Source organism: Carlito syrichta, unplaced genomic scaffold (genome assembly GCF_000164805.1).
Source record: "Carlito syrichta isolate Samal-C Ts95f unplaced genomic scaffold, Tarsius_syrichta-2.0.1 Scaffold305279, whole genome shotgun sequence".
In the NCBI taxonomy this organism is placed as follows: domain Eukaryota; kingdom Metazoa; phylum Chordata; class Mammalia; order Primates; family Tarsiidae; genus Carlito; species Carlito syrichta.
The window spans coordinates 352,510-369,118 of record NW_007249375.1 but is presented as its reverse complement, the minus strand read 5'-3'; the positions used below and the strand labels follow the sequence as shown (position 1 = coordinate 369,118).

The following is a 16,609-nucleotide window of genomic DNA, read 5'->3' as shown; positions in this document are numbered from 1 at the left end:
AGACAGATGACATTGAGAGAAAAGAAACACACAGTGAGTCATCATATGTTCCAGCCATGCCAGCTGAAGCCTCAGACATGTAAGAGAGGTCATATTGGACAACACTCTAGCCTAGCAGAGCTCCCAGCCAAACACAGCCACACAAGGAATACCAGTCACACCCCAGTGAGAGATGAGCTATGATGCCCAACCCTGCCCAAATCATACAACTGTGAGCAAATAAATGTGTTTCAGTTTTGGAGTGTTTTGTTTTGTTTTGTTTTTCTACAAAACAGTTAACACCTTGGATGTTCCTTGTACCAAGTAAATCTTTTGTCTATATCATCTTTGTTTCTCGTAAGTCACAGTTTAAGAAAACATAGCACAGTAGCTGGGATTTACAGCCATTTGTAAACTGAATTCTCAATAATGTTATCCTGGTAGATTTTGCATATGGGAAACTTGAGTGCCTATGCCATTTTCAGGAGATATTTTGGCATTTGGTTTTCTCCTTGAGGGCACAAGAAAGCATACATTTATCTGGTACTGAACCATGGATCAGCTGTAATTGAGAGCCTTGAAAAGCACTAAAACTAGTCTGATAGAATTTTTGCCCAATGAAGTCCATATGTTTGAAGCTGAATCTTGACATAGGGGATAAGAGATTTACTGTTTTAAAAATCTGCACACAAGCCGGGAGCGGCAGCTCAAGCCTATAATCCCAGCATTTTGGAAGGCTGAGGCAAGAGGATTGCCTGAGGTCAGGGGTTCGAGACCAGCCTGGGCAACTTGGTGAGACTTCGTCTCTACAATAAATAAAAAAATAAGCCAGGAATGGTAGCGCATGCCTATAGTTCCAGCTACCTGGAAGGCTGAGGAAGAAGGATTGCCTGAGCCCAGTGAGTGAGTCAAGGCTGCAGTGGCCATGAGCGAAGTGAGACAGACACACACACACACACAAAATTTGCACACAAATCCTTGGCTACACATCCCTTCATATGATGAAACCTAGTTTACCTCCTCGAGTATAGGCTACACTTAGTGACTCTCATGTCTAACAAATAGAATGTGGCAGGAGGGAAGTATAACTTGAGACTGGGTAAAAAAATGTAGCCTCCTCTGGGGTCATTTGCTCTGGGGCAACAAGACCCTGTTGTGAAGACGTTTTAGCAGCCCTACAAACGCCCATGTAGCCAATAGCCAATGAGGAACAGCCTACCTGTCAACAACCCAGTGACTGAGCCATCTTAGATACAGATCACTGCAGCACCAACTGTCACCTTGATTGTAACCTCACAAGACTTTGAACTAGAAAATGCAAAACAAACTGCTCTTGAGTGCCTGATCCACAGAAATTGAGATAATGTTTAATGTTTAAGCCACTAAGTTTTGGGGTTACAACATGAAAACTATTGCAGAGCAATAAATAACAAAACTTCGGGGAGTTTTTGGCTAACTATGATGTTAGCCATTATCAACTTGTTCACTGAGCAAATACTAATAGTACAGTAGTCTAGACAGAAGTTCAATGAAAGACATTCTTCATTCTTTTTTTGAGTTAGGTTGCCCAGGCTGGAATGTAGTGGCATAATCACAGCTCAGTCTTGACCCTCTGGGCTCCAGCAATTCTCCTGCCTCAGCCTCCCTAGTAGCTGAAACTACCAGTGCATGCCACTACACCAGCTAATTTTTTTATGTTTTGTAGAGATAAGGTCTCACTATGTTGCCCAGATTGGTCTCGAGCTCCTAGACTCAAGCAATCCTCCTGCCCTGGCCTCCCAAAGTGCTGAGATGATAGGTGTGAGTCACTGTGCCCAGTCTTTTCATTGCTTTTTACAGGCAGATTGGAAAGCAGTGAATGGGAGACTTACGACATCTCTTCTAATTCCCGTGCCAAACACCCTTCTTATGCAAGACTTTTTGAGAAGCTAAAGGACAGGATTCCTGGGTTAACAAGTTTGGAGTGTTACATATCATATGGAGGATTCCCAGATGTGTGAGAAGCAGAGCATGCTTTTGGGTCATTTCCAAACAGCATGATTGAAAATTTGAGCATCCTGAGTTGTACTACTAGCTACCCAGACAAATGCAGAAGCCTAATTCCTACTTTCCAGAGCACAATATAACTAATAGCAATCTATAGAATAATATAGTTTCCAAGGGTTCCCCCACAACACACACATATTGAAGATCATTGCCTAAAGCAAAACTGATTCAGCAGAGCCCACAATAAAAAATTAGTATTTAGTGAATTTGATCCACTCTCTAGTGATGGTACAGGATTCAGAGATAAGAAATTTATTTGGGCTAAACAAAAGCTTTTTCTGGAAATTCACACCTTTATGTGCTCTCTCAGTAATAGCTATCAGCCTAGAGTAAGCCTAGAAGCAACAACACAGGCAGCTCAGTAGTGTGTGTTTATTTAACCCCCAATGGACAAAAGGTCCCTGCAAACAGTTTGATGGGGAGAAAAATTAGGAGGGAATGAGAAATTCTAGGTGTTAATTTCCCCATGAAGACTTAATCTTAGGTCAAAGAAGGCAAGTGATTCTATATTTTGTACCAATTCTGACCCACTGGCAGTAGCTGTCTAAAGCCCAGCATTGAACCATATTGATGGGCAACTCATACTCCTGCTGTGACTGCAAGACAAAGAAAGAAAGCACACATGCTGAGCATCTTACACCCCAAGAGTAAGAGAAAAATTCCAACCCAATAGATAAATATGAAGAGGATTGTTCCTTATTATCTAGTAACTATTGCTTGGAACCAATGTAAGATTGATTGGTGTATGGTTCAGCCTCTTGCTATGCTGCCACCTGTTATCAAAAGCAAAGGCATTTTGGGGGCGTAAAGTGAACATACAAAGAATGTACATTCTTTACTATGTGCAAAGCCCTTTACACTCATCATCTCATTTAATCCTAGGAACCTTAAATGTAGATTTTATTTTTATTTTGTAGATGAGAATGTTTAGACTCAAAAAGCATAATTAAAGTTGTTCAAAGCTGCACAATTCAAACCCAAATCCGACTGACTCCCAAGTCTATATTCTTTCCAATACTCAAAAAAATCTTGTGTGGGCATGAATCTGTACAAAATGCAGGAGAAAGAAATTATCCCCAGTATGCCCAGTGCCAAAATATAATTAATAACATTTACTTTTCTTAGTAAGAAATAATTTTGGATATAATTCTTAATTGAAGAAAACGATTAAAATCTATGACTGCAAGATGGTACTTCAACCTTGACGTATCCAATATTATGACATGAGAAATCTTCAATAAACAAAAAAAAAAAATCTAGTGTTCCTGGAGGTTTTAGAAGCAAAGTTTGAAATCAGGATGCATTTTCTACAAATTTAAACTATTCCCTTTCATGTAACACTACCAACAAAATGTCCTCAAGAGTTTATATTTTAATTGCAGTGTTTCAACTAGTTACAAATAACAATTTTAAAAACAGACTAGTTTTCTCTAAGTCAGTTGTAATGGTTCAAATGCTAATATGTGTTAACAGCTAAAATAAAGTCACCAGAGTAAGAAAAAAGTTTCAAATATCAGTTTATCACTTGCATATTAACAACAATAAAAATAAAGACTTGCTGACAAAATAATTTGTTTTTAAATATTTAGACAGCTATCAATGAAATGTTCATTTTGACATATAAAATGCAGAATATGGAAGACACCAAAACAAAGCACAAAAAATGAAAATGTTCAAAATCATTTTCTTCCTTACTTTGTTCATTACTAATCACATTTTTCTGTAACTAATAGCAATAGGTTAATAGGCTCCTGCATTAACAATTCAGATTTATGCCACAAATGCTTGTATTAAATAAATTTTAAAGTAACAATGCTTTGCCTACATTTTTAAAAATCAGCAAGTTTAAAGTAAGTCAACAAGTAGTCGTGCATCTAAATCTGATGTAATATTAAAAAATAGAGAAATCCATTTGTGCTTTTCTTGTGTTTTGGGGAACATCAAGAGCTCCATAGTATAAAATGTTCCCCCTCTTTCTTCTATTTATTCATTCCCTCGGCATGAACCCACAGTTTTCCAGTGGCAAAGTACTACATCTATCACAGGCTACTTACTTGAAAATAGGCCACCTGCTCTTTTACCTTTAAGACAGCAGACATGGTTTACTCTCTCCCTCACTCTCCCCTGATCTTCTGCTGCTTAATCAAGTATACTTTTTTTGAATCAGAATCTCACTCTGTCACCCAGACTGGAGTGCAGCGGCACACTCACGGCCACCGCAGCCTCGATCTGGTGGGCTCAGGCGATCCTTCCGCCTCAGCCTTCCAAGTAGCTGGGACTACAGGCATGCGCCACTACACCCGGTTAATTTTTGGATTTATTGTAGAGATGAGGTCTCACCAAGTTGCCCAGGCTGGTCTCAAACTCAGGCAACCCTCTGACCTCGGCATCCCAAATCAAGTATTCTTTTAAAAACTGTTATTGCCTATCTAAATTTCTTAACCATAATTCATCTTTTATGTGCACACACACTGTGTTGAAGCATGTTAACATTGAAAATTACCACAGTGTAACATTTACTAATATTTTTAAAAGGCAAGTAGTCATAATTGAATGTATAAATCCAAATTATGCAAATGGCAATTTGACTGAGATCACTATTTCTGAATTCCAAGATATTTAATGCAAACTGTTTTATAAAAACTAATTATGAAACACAAAGACAATAGAAATATAAGTTATTTATTAATCAGTCCACTTACAAAGCAGGTGGCTTAATGCAAGCTTATTGACATCTTCACATATCCATGGGAACATGTCTTCCACATACAGACAGTGATAGTACTGACTGAATGCATTTGCAATCTGGGGCATGTTAAGCATAGTTAAACAAATAAAATTAGGCTATCCTATATATGAAAGTATCTTGATAATATGCATCCTGAAGTGGATTAAAACTTCCTCCAAAGGAGAAATGTTAGTATGTTAACTTAACTTTATATTCTATATTATGCAGTAAATCTTAACTACAGAAATTAAAAATTTTAAATCAGTGATCGACTCTTGGTAATGTATGAAGTGGGAGTACATAACCATAGCAACAGTAGGTTGACAGTATAATTTGTGCCTCACAGTATCTGCAGATTTACTGTTTTCAAGTTTAGAGAAAAACAAAACAAGAGACATGTAGATCCAGCTGACTTTATTTATCTTTAAACTAAATAAAAATCCCTTAAAAGTGACCCAGGGACTTTCAAAAGATCTATGAATGCAATAGATACCTGCAAATGACTGACATTTTAAATCTTGACCAAATGTGTTCACAAAATCAATGTAAGCAGATATCTTAACTATTCGTGCTTAGCAGAAGACCAAACAAATTTCTACATGTCTTTTTCAATTCCCCTAAAATGTTTTTAAATCTGCAAGTATGTACAATCCAGCTAATTGAAATTAATATTTAGTGTTCATCAGAGCTGTTTCACAGCAGCAAAAATTCAATCAGGGAAATAAAGTTCTAAATGATGTAGGAAAAAGATAAATACAATCAGAAGAGCAGTCTAAATGTATGATATCAATATTCAACTCTATCTGCAATGTGTTGAAAAGAAAAGGATACACCAAGAAAATTTATATTGATCACTCTGGTGATGTGACTACCACCTGCATCTGATTGAATATGGGTTGTATTCTGTTCCCAGTATTAAGGATGGTGTTTAACTCAGAACTCCATATTGTAAATATACAGCAGCCATTGTGTCCTAATTAAGGAATGTCTTAATACACAATATTATCATTTTCTAGAGCATCTTTATACATTAAACTAAAGTACATAATTGATTAAATTAAAGGTTAGTAGTAATGGATAAAAAAATTCATAATTCTCAAGGGTTGGTACTATGTAAAAAACAAAAAGACCACAAAATTCTACTTACTAAAGCAGCTAATCTTGCCTGCAAGTTTAGGGTCACAAGCCCATAATATGTGCAAAGAAATGCAATACAAGGAACCATGCAAAAATACAGTAAAATGATACAGAAAAAATGTCAAATCTAGAAAAAAAAGCTTTTATAAATACATCAAAATCAACTGTATACATAAACTGTAGGTCTAGCATTAGTTGTACCATATAGCAGAGCCAGCACTCTAAGTTCAATGCTTTTAAATCTGCGCAGGTAAGTCATGCCATCTTTGGTTGACTGCAGTACCAGGAAGGATGGGAATGAGAGGGAGGGCAAGAGTTCTGAAATATGATGTCAACTTTCACTTGGCAGCTGGGCCTCAATGTCCACTCTGCATATGGGGCACTTCTTATTGGTTATCAACCATTGGTCAACACACACTTGGTGGAAAAGGTGCATACATGGAAGGCGTCTATTATTGGCAAGAAAACAAAAAGCAAAAATTAATTTTATAGCAACTGCAAGTGGCATTTATTTTTAAACAAATTAAACATATAATAATTCAATAATGTTTTAAAGTTAGTAGGCACCTTTCTCTTCTGTGAAAAAGAAGCACCCACCTCTCTAAGGAAAGTTACACATATTAAATTAGCACACTGGGCAATATAATCTATAAAAGACCAAGATAATTAGCTGTCACAGCGAAGGAACCAAACTATATAAAATCTTAAGAACTGTAAGAACAAGCATTGCATTGGCAATTATTCTAGTTTTGTTTTTGTATATGAGCTGACAATGCACTGGAGTTGGCAGTATGTTCCCTGGCATACAATCTTACAATCATATTTTAGTATCAAATCATCACTGCATTTGTAATGTCCTTTAAAAATATATATTACCTCAAAATATATACTATTTCATTTAATTCTCTCTAAAAATATTAGATATTAGAATGTATGTGGCAAATATATAGTAGCCATGTTGTCCTAATTAAGAATGACTTAATCTGTAATGTTATCATTTTATCATTAATCTGTAATGTTATCATTTAATGTATAAAGATCTTCTTTATACATTAAACTTAAGTACATGATTGATTAAAGATCAATAATATTGTTTGCATGGGATAACTTGCATACACTTAATACTGTGCTGTTTTATAGGTTGCTAAGAAGAGATGTTTACTTAAGTATGTTTACCTTATACCGAAAAATTAAAAACAATCCTAGCACTTTGGGAAGCCAAGGCAAGAGGATTGCTTGCGCCCAGGAGTTTAAGACCAGCCTGTACAACAGAGCGAGACCTCATCGCTACTAAAAAATCTAAAAATTAGCTGAGTGGCAGGAGCCTATAGATCCAGCTACTCCAGAGGTTGAGACAGAAGAATTGCCTGAGCCCACGAGGTCAAGGCTGCAGTGAACTGTGGTCATGCTACTGCACTAAAACCTGGGCAACAGAGTACAGCTCTGACTCAAAAAACAAAAAATTCCAATTATTCCCTGAGCAGTAATCTCAACTCTGTAAAAGCAATTAACTTCTATATTTATAAACTTTCATTGGAAATACAGTGTGCAAACAACCTTATACATGGTACGACAGACAAAAGTTTATCATCTTTTTCTCTCTCAATTGAAGAGGTATGACAATATTATCCTTATACTTAGGGCAACAGTATTACCACACAGTTCTTTTATATATATATCATAGAAGCTGTTACATGTGGCATCATGTTACATTAAAAAAAAGGAACATAACAATTATTTAATAGATTATACAAAGAATACACCTAAAATTAATAGAGTTAAAATAATAACATTTTCTAAATCACATAGGTGCAAAGAAGGAATAGTCCTACAAGTTTGGAGAATATTTTAGGACAAAATAAATTTATAAAAGACGCTACAAGCCGGGCTCGGTGGCTCAGCCTGTAATCCCAGTGCTTTGGGAGGCCGAGGTGAGCGGATTGCCTGAGCCCGCGGATTCGAGACCCACCTGGGCAACTTGGCAAGACCTCATCTCTACAATAAATCAAAAAATTAGCCGGGCGTGGTAGCGCGCGCCTGTAGTTCCAGCTACTTGGAAGGCTGAGGCGGAAGGATCGCTGGAGCCCAGCAGGCAAGGCTGTGGTGGCCGGAAACGGCCACTGCACTCCAGTCTGAGCGACAGAGTGAGACTCCAACTCAAAATTAAAAATTAAAAAAAAAAAATTGCATAGGGCTAATTTGGATCTCCCTTTAATCTGTGAATACATTACTATAATGTCTATGTTTCCCAAAGCTTCTCAAATTCTCATTTCTGAAAGATTTACGAAAGACAGTTTTGACCACAAAAATTCCCTGGCCAAACCTTGGTGAGGCCATAAAACATGCAGATATTTCCATCCCACCCCAACTCTGTTAATTACAAAGATTTTAATCTCTTTCTTCTTTCACTCACTATACGATGCCAGTTCTAGGTGCCAGAGGTTGGTAACAGGGTATGCCAAGAGTAATCTTTCCTTTGTTTCTAGTTTACTTTCAAACAAAACTCCTTATACAGTTTTGACAATATATTTTAGACAATCAACATCTAGTTACCTCACATCTTCACCTTCCTCTAAAATAGACAAACAGATAGTACATTTTTCCTCTGTGTCTTCCTCAGTCCCTTCTTCCCCATCTTGTTTGCAGTGCAGTTTCCTCTGTGAGAACCAATCAGTTGTTACCTTATTAGTAGAGATGACATTATTGAACAACTGAGTAAAGTCTGTGTTTATTTAAAAAACAAAACAAAACCACATATTCACCCACACTTAACTCCCAGTAAGACTGTCATAGTTAATGGGCAAATTAAGTGACTATAATCAATTATTACTTTAAGACCCTCTAATAATCAGCATCAACAGCAAAATCAAATTAGCAGAAATTCTTTAGTTTGAAATTCATTATTTTTATCCCATAATAAGGGTAACACAATATAAATTCTATTCTTATCCCATCATGAGCACACACAAGCACATTTTACTTTACTAATAAATGTTTCAGAGAGTAACCATATAAACTGACGTTCATTATAAGTATTTAGCTTGGACAGTTGAAAGGACCTAAATTTAGTGATAATATTTCATTAATACTCTTAGGAAACAGTTGACAAATACAAAAGACAGTAATTTTCACACTTTATTATTATTCTCTTTTTTTCTTTTTGAGTCAGAGTCTCAGTCTGTTACCCAGGCTGGAGTGCAGTGGCATGCTCACAGCCACTGCAGCCTTGACCTGCTAGGTTCAGATGATCCTTCCACTTCAGCCTTCTAAGTACCTGGAACTATAGGCACGCACCACCATGCCCAGCTAATTTTTTTGATTTATTGTACAGACAAGGTCTCGCCATGTTGCCCAGGCTGGTCTTGAACCATGGGCTCAGACAATCCTCTCACCTCTACCTCCCAAAGTGGGATTACAGGTGTGAGTCACTGCGCCTGGCTTATTATTATTTTCTACATAGCACAGAGCATTGTTTGCAGTTATTAAAAGAAACTTATCCAACATGTATATGCCGTAATTTTCAGATATTGTATAATACTGCACAGGGAACTGTGGATAGAGTATAAGAAGTATACATCAATAAAATGTCCATAAAATTAAATGGCTAGTTAATTACGGTACTGCCATATGACGGAATTCCGTATAAGCTGTTAAAAGAATATGGGTAAACCGGGTGCAGTGGGTTTGAGACCAACCTGGGCAACATGGTGAGACCTTGTCTCTACAATAAATAAAAAACTAGCCGGGTGTGGTGGCACACGCCTGTGGTTCCAGCTACTTGGAAGGCTGACGCGGAAGGATCACTTGAACCCAGCAGGTTGGGGCTGTGGTGGCCATGAGCATACCACTGCACTCCAGCCCAGGCAACAGAGTGACACTCGAACTCAAGAAATAAAAAAAATTTTAAAAATAAAGAATATGGGTGATCTGTGGGAGCCAACACAGAACAGATGTACAAACTGTATGCACTGCATTCCCACTGTGTTATTTTGTTGTTGTTTTGTTTACTGGTTTTTTAATTTAATTCAGAATAGAGGTGAGGTCTCGCTGTGTTGCCCAGGCTGGTCTTGAACTTTTGGGATCAAGCATTCCTCCTGCCTTGACCTCCCAATCGTGCTGGTATTATAGGTGTGAGCCACCATGCCCAACCACATTTGTGCTGTTTTTTAAAGTAAAAGACAAAAATATATACATATGCACATTATTAGAAAATGCACAAAAACATCTGGAAGAATATCTAAGAAATCCTTAACTATGATCTTACTTCTGGACAGAAAGACTAAAATTTACAGGGTAAGAAACTTCAGAGTATACATTTTTGTACTACCAAATTTTTTTAAAGCAATATGTATGTGTTGCTTTAATGATAAATAATATAGTTGCAAGATTAAATGTATGCATTTCAATAATATCTAGACATTCCAAAGAATAAATTCTTACCTTTTTGTATTTATGTGGATATGTACATCTTTCAATTGTCCCCTGGGAGGCGCCACGATTGACATTTCCTAATCTTTCTTCCAAATGAATCAGTTCCTGAAAGTGAAGAATAACCAGTAGTAAAAGCCACGACAATTATTCCCTGTACAGTATTGTCAATACTGTAAAAGCAACAAACTTCCATACTTACTATAAACCTGCAATATACAGTGTTCAAAAAAGCAAATATGACAAGATAAGTGATTTATATAATTTTTCTTATACACAGTAAGGCAAATAGTTGTTTATAATTTTTTTCTTAGCCAAAATGAAGGAGTACAGCAGTTACCTTTATAAATTATGACAATATTTACACAAAGTACTACATGAGTCATAAATGTGTATAGAAGATAGAATCCTTCTAGTAAACTAGGGAAACAAACCAAACAATAGTTCTATAATAAGTTACGCTGACTCCTACTTCCAAACTGACATAAAGAAACACAACAAAAATCACATACAAATGATTTGTTCTTCCTAACAATTCAAACAAGACATCTAGCTACACAGTGAATTAATGAGGTTTCTTCTTCTGCAGCAATATTTCTCTAAAAATTAAGCTTAGTCAAAAGCAGTAAGGTTTCTCCCCCCTACTACATTTAATGGTATAGTTATTTACCTGGTATTTATATTGATTTAATAAATTTTTACATTCTTTTCTATTAGTTCTACTTGCTATTCTTTAAATACTCAAGTAACTTTTGATCCTAAGATTACTGATGCTTACAAATTTTTCTGTAATTTCCAGAAGCAACATCAGAAAATCAGGCATTTTACTGCCTTCTAATTCCCAGCCATTCCATCAGTCCTACACGATTGTGAATACTCATCACGTATATACACTCTGCATTACTGTGGCAAATATCTTCATGTATTTTATTACATACCTCAAAATTGCCCCTGAAAGGACCCCTGAATGATGTTCCATCCAATCCTGATGAAATATAACGAATGTGAGGATAGCCTGCCATGTCAGGAACCTATTTTAAACAGACCAAAAAAGTTAAATCAATTAAGATTAGACGTGTGGTTTACTGTTATCACTGAATAATTCAAGACTCTCAATGCTTTCCATTCAACTACTCACAAAATTCAACTTTAATAAGTACACATAACTCCAGTTAAGCATTTTGTAATAGAGTTGGGTTCCTCTTAAAGCATACTCTTTTACAATATAGCTCTTCACTTAAGGCTGATGACAAACTTGAAGTCAAATTTTTATAAGATCTTGTCAATTTCTGAGAGCTTTATTAAACAGTATTAACAACAACAAAAACAACACACACACAAACACACAATTTTCCAAGAAGACTTCAAGATAAGGTTCTTACTTCCCTTCCTTTTAGTTTCAGTTAAACCAAAGTGCCCTATTATCTTTTTTTTTTTTTTTTTTGGCTTGGTTGTGCTAGTGAAAAGTTTTAACACTATTTTCTAATTTTATTAGGTATAATCGATCCTCATTACTTATAGATTCCATTATTTGTGAACAGACCGACAGAAATTTGTAACCCCAAAATCAACACTTGTGCTTTCACAGCCATTTGTGGATATGTGCAGAATGGAGAAAATTTGAGCTGCCCAATATGCAACTAGGTGTTCTCAACTGAGGAAGAACAAAGCTCTGCCTTCTTATTTGTACTCATATCGTAAAGAAGTACTTTTTTGCATTCTATTTAGTGCCATGTTTTTCACATTTCTGTGCTTTTTGTTGCTGATTTTATTGTTTATGATGACTCCCTAGCATAATGCTGAAGTTCTGTCTCATGTTTCTTAGCCAAGAAGGCTGTAATGCGCCTATGGAGAGATTACGTTTTAGCTAGGCTTTGATCAGGCATAAGTTACAAAACTGTTGGCCATGAGTCCAATGTTAATAATTCTCAGATAATTATTAAATAAGTTAAACAGAAACACACATAAAGCCAAGGTTATATATCAATCAGTTGTTGTGACTAGTGGCTCGCAGTAATCTAACCTTGCTATTTCTCCTAGGAGTAACAGTTCTGTGTATTTGCTAATTCAGTGTTTGCAGCAACTGTATAGAACATAACTACCATGAATATTGGGAGTCAACCACTTAGGAAAGGACGATTTAGGGATAGAGACCTTTCTTCCATCTTTATAAATAAATCTCCAACATTACTTTGTAACCAATCTCCACAGAATCAGAACATGCTTTAAGCAGAACGTATAGCTTCAACAGACAATTAATAAATGAAAAAGAATTTAAAATAAGTGAACAATAACTTTTAACCTTCAAATAGCTAATTATTTAAATTTTCTGCAGCTTTTCTTATAACCAAGATCAATACTACTCAGCAGCTAACCAAACCTCCTACTATCTCCAAGGAAATCAGAAAGGATCTCCTGCATCTCAAATGATCAAAACCTTCTTTCACCCTGAAAAGTCTTTCCCTCACCTCCTTCCTCCAGCTTCTGTTGATGAGCTTCCCTTTTCTCCTGTTCAAAGTTATTAATCTCTATCACCTGCTCCCATCTTCTCCTGTTTCCCCACCCTGGGTCATGCTTAATAAACTACTCCCACCCCTCTCTTAGATGTCTCCAAACAAGTCATATCTAGTGATTTTTCTGTCTTTTATCTAAAAAGTACCTTAAGATTCTCCAATTCTGAATACCTGCATGATCAATGTTTATATACCTAACCCTGAACTGTACACCACATCTTTATAATAAAAATTTTAAAAAATAAAAATAAAAAGATTCTCCAATTCTAAATTATCTTCCTAACCCTGGAATTACTGCCAACCCTATTTCTCACTTTCCCTTCACAGCCAAGCTCATAAAACAAGAAGTCTATATTTACTGCCTGCATGTTTTCAGCTTCCTTACCATTATCTAAGATGCACCCCATCTCCATCCCTCACCATTACTAAAACCACTTAGACACAAACCACCAATAACTACTCCAAAGCCAAAGGTATTCTACAGTTTTCAAACAATTTTTTTGTGATGTGAGGCAACTTGACCATATTTACAGGTGACCCTTGAACAATACAACATGGGTTTGAACTGCACAGGTCCACCTGTATGAAGATTTTCTTCCCCCTCTGCCACCCCTGAGACAGCAAGACCTACTCTTCCTCCTCCACAGCCTACTCAGTGTGAAGATGACAAGTATGAAGACCTTTATAATGTTCCAGTTTTACCTAATGAATAGTATATATATTTTCCCTTCCTTGTGATTCACACTCTGTTGCACAAGCTGGAGTGCAGTGGCACTATCATAGCTCAATGTAGCCTCAATCTCCTGGGCTCAAGCGATCCTCTTGCCTCAGGCTCTTGAATAGTTAGGACTACAGTCATAAGCCACTATGCCCAGCTAATTTAAAATTTTATTGTAGAGACAAGGTCTCACTATGTTCTCCTAGGCTGTTCTCAAAACTCCTGTCCTCAATCAATCCTCCTGCCTCAGCCTCCCATATCTCTAGGATTACAAGTGTGACCCACTGTGCCCAGTTCAGAATACAGTATATGATATATATAAAATGCAAAATATGTGTTAATCAACTGTTCATGTTATCACTAAGGCTTCTGGGCAAAAGTAGGCTATTAGTAAAGTTTTGGGGGAGTCAAAATTAATACTCAGATTTTCAACCACACATTTTGACAGTATTCTAAATTTGTTTCTCAACTTTTCAAGCCAGTTCTCAGAATCCTTTGTTTCAAGTACAGTGTTATCATATAAATAAGGTATTGCCATCCTTTAAGTTTTTTTTCACTCTCCTATCATTCTACACATTTTTCCTGAAAATCTAATCCTCTTCTATGCATTCATTACCACTATATATCAACAGACCACAAACATATCTTTAACCCAAATATCTTTGGAACTCCAGATAATAAGCTTAACTTCCTACTGGAGCTAGAAATGTGGGAGCCATCTTAGAAACTACTAAAATATGTCCCATCATTTTTATACCAACTGCCATTGCCTTTGTTCAGGCATTCATCAACATTTACCTCTTTTATTATGATGTTGTAACTAGGTTCCTACAGCCAACACTTAAATCTACTTTCCATATAACTGACAAGGTAGTCTTTCTAACTGCCATCTATTAAATCACTTTGAAAGCATAAATACGATCAGGACATTCCCCCTTCAATGGTTCCCGAGTCCCGTTTCTTGGCAGGGCAGCTTTATTTCTTACTGCTGCCTGACCCTCACCCCTAAGATCTAGAAGCACCAACTTACTTAGAAGTTCCTATGCTTATGCTACTTGATAGCTCTTGACATGCTGTAGCCTTTGCAAAAGCACCACTCCAAAATCCAAAGCCTGTTTAGACATCACATGTAAAGCAAAGCTTCTCTGAAACCTTCCCACAACAAGACAAAGCAACTCCCTTTTCTGTACCACTTAATCTATAACTTGGTATGTATTACAAATAGTAAACTCAATGAATGTTGTGCTGAACTTTGTAGTTTTTCTTTTTTTAAGTCGAGTCTCACTCTGTCACCCAGGCTGGAGTGCAGTGGCACACTCAGGGTCACTGCAGCCTTGACCTGCAGAGCTCAGGCAATCCTTCCACCTCAGTCTTCCAAGTAGCTGGAACTACAGGCATGCACCACCACACCCAGTTAAATTTTTTAAAAATTTATTGTAGAGACAAGGTCTCACCAAATTGCCCAGGCTGGTCTTGAACCCCTGGGCTCAGACCATCCTCTCACCTCTACCTCCCAAAGTGCTGGGATTACAGGTGTAAGACACTGTGCCTGGCCAAAATTTTGTTCTTTAGTACTTAACTTGGTATCAACAAAATTTGAATCTTTTCAAAATCAGATGTAGAGAATTAGTAAGGCTCTTCTGCAGATTAGAAAATAAAGTATGAATGCATCAGAACATAACTATTACCACTTACAGCAAAACAACTAAAGCACATGTCCTACTAACAATGGATCAAGATTATACAAAAAAAACCCACACTTTTTTTTTTATCATTCTGTACATTAAGAGTACATTTTACAATGTAAATTACAAACACAGATTTTAATACATCTAATATCATTTTGCATCAAAATTTTCATCTAAAATAATTATACTCGAATTCTATTAAAACACCTATAACTAATACAATAGAAGAAAATATTTTTAATAAAATATATAATCTAGAAAAGGAAGAATATTTTTAGAACAACAGGTCAGAATTTTGAAAATTTTCCATTTACCATTAAAGGAAGTGCTCCTAGTTGCAAGTGGTGAAGTCGAGGCGGTGCATGGTAATGGGCCAGGTGAGGATGCAATGCACCAGGTGTGTACGTAGCTGCAGTCACTCCAGCTTCAATTCCCAATTCCCTGACAGAGGATGAGAACAGTTCTACCTTTAGTCTTCCTTACAGTCTCTTTGTTACACAGAAATGGGAAATATGTTTATACTCACAAGATTAACAAAGCTGAGAAAAAGATAATTTAGCTCAAAAGACTAGTGATTTCAAATTTCTTTTAGAAATGGAAACTCCAATTTTGTGACCACGAAGGAGCAAAGCTTTGTACTTGGTTTCACATCTTACAAAGGAAGGAACTATAATGAATGGCTCCAAAAGTCCCTTCCCATTTAAAAGTTGGATTCTACTTGAGAAGCATACAAAATCAAGTTTATTTTTTTGGTTTATCTGAATGTTACAGATGCTCCAGGACTTTGCTTGTTGGATATCATCTCTTAGTTGTTGACATCAAGGATAATTAGTATAGTAAACTCTTCTACTCCTTATAAAGCAAGGGTAAACAAAACTTTAGACAGGATAAAATTGATATATGCTAATTTTTCACCTTCTTATTCTCATTTTATGTTCTGCCTCAAAAGTCACTGTGAATCAAAATCTCAATGACTGCCACAATAGGTTCAGAAAGAAAATTTAGTGAAAATCTGCTTTCACATCTCTAGGAAAAAACACCAGCCTAGGAGAATGAAAGCTGGATTTCCTATCAATGGCAGGAGCTGGGGTGGTGGAGCAAATCTGAGAACAAAGGCAGAGGTCAGATAAAGAAGGTGTAAGCAATGAGTTAACTACTTTGGCAGACAACCCTGAAAAACTGAAGTCTACTCCTCTCACTCATATATGGAATCCAAAGAAGTTGATCTCATAGAAGTAGAACATTGGTTACTGGAGAGAGGAGGCTGGGGATGGGGGTGATGGGCAGGGAAAGAGGAGATGTTGTTCCCGCCTGGGCAACTTGGTGAGACCTCATCTCTGCAATAAATCAAAAAAAAAAAAAAAATTAGCCG

General features: G+C 36.6%; 1 protein-coding gene across 4 annotated transcripts in view; it reads right to left on the bottom strand.

Annotated features, from left to right (window-relative positions):
- Nucleotides 1-4,686: 4,686 nt before the first annotated feature.
- Nucleotides 4,687-16,609, bottom strand: part of RNF111 (ring finger protein 111) — a 107,646-nt gene continuing 95,723 nt past the window's right edge. For 2 of the 4 annotated variants that reach the window (XM_021714150.1, XM_008061476.2), the window contains exons 10-14: nt 15,552-15,678; nt 11,257-11,349; nt 10,331-10,426; nt 8,444-8,547; nt 4,689-6,339 (exon numbers count right to left, since the gene is read on the bottom strand). In XM_021714150.1, the coding sequence (XP_021569825.1) occupies nt 6,222-6,339; nt 8,444-8,547; nt 10,331-10,426; nt 11,257-11,349; nt 15,552-15,678 (538 nt within the window). In that variant the 3' untranslated portion in view covers nt 4,689-6,221. Of the gene's footprint in view, nt 6,340-8,443; nt 8,572-10,330; nt 10,427-11,256; nt 11,350-15,551; nt 15,679-16,609 lie in introns of all 4 variants that reach the window. The other 2 variants (XM_021714148.1, XM_021714147.1) reach the window with 2 other exon arrangements.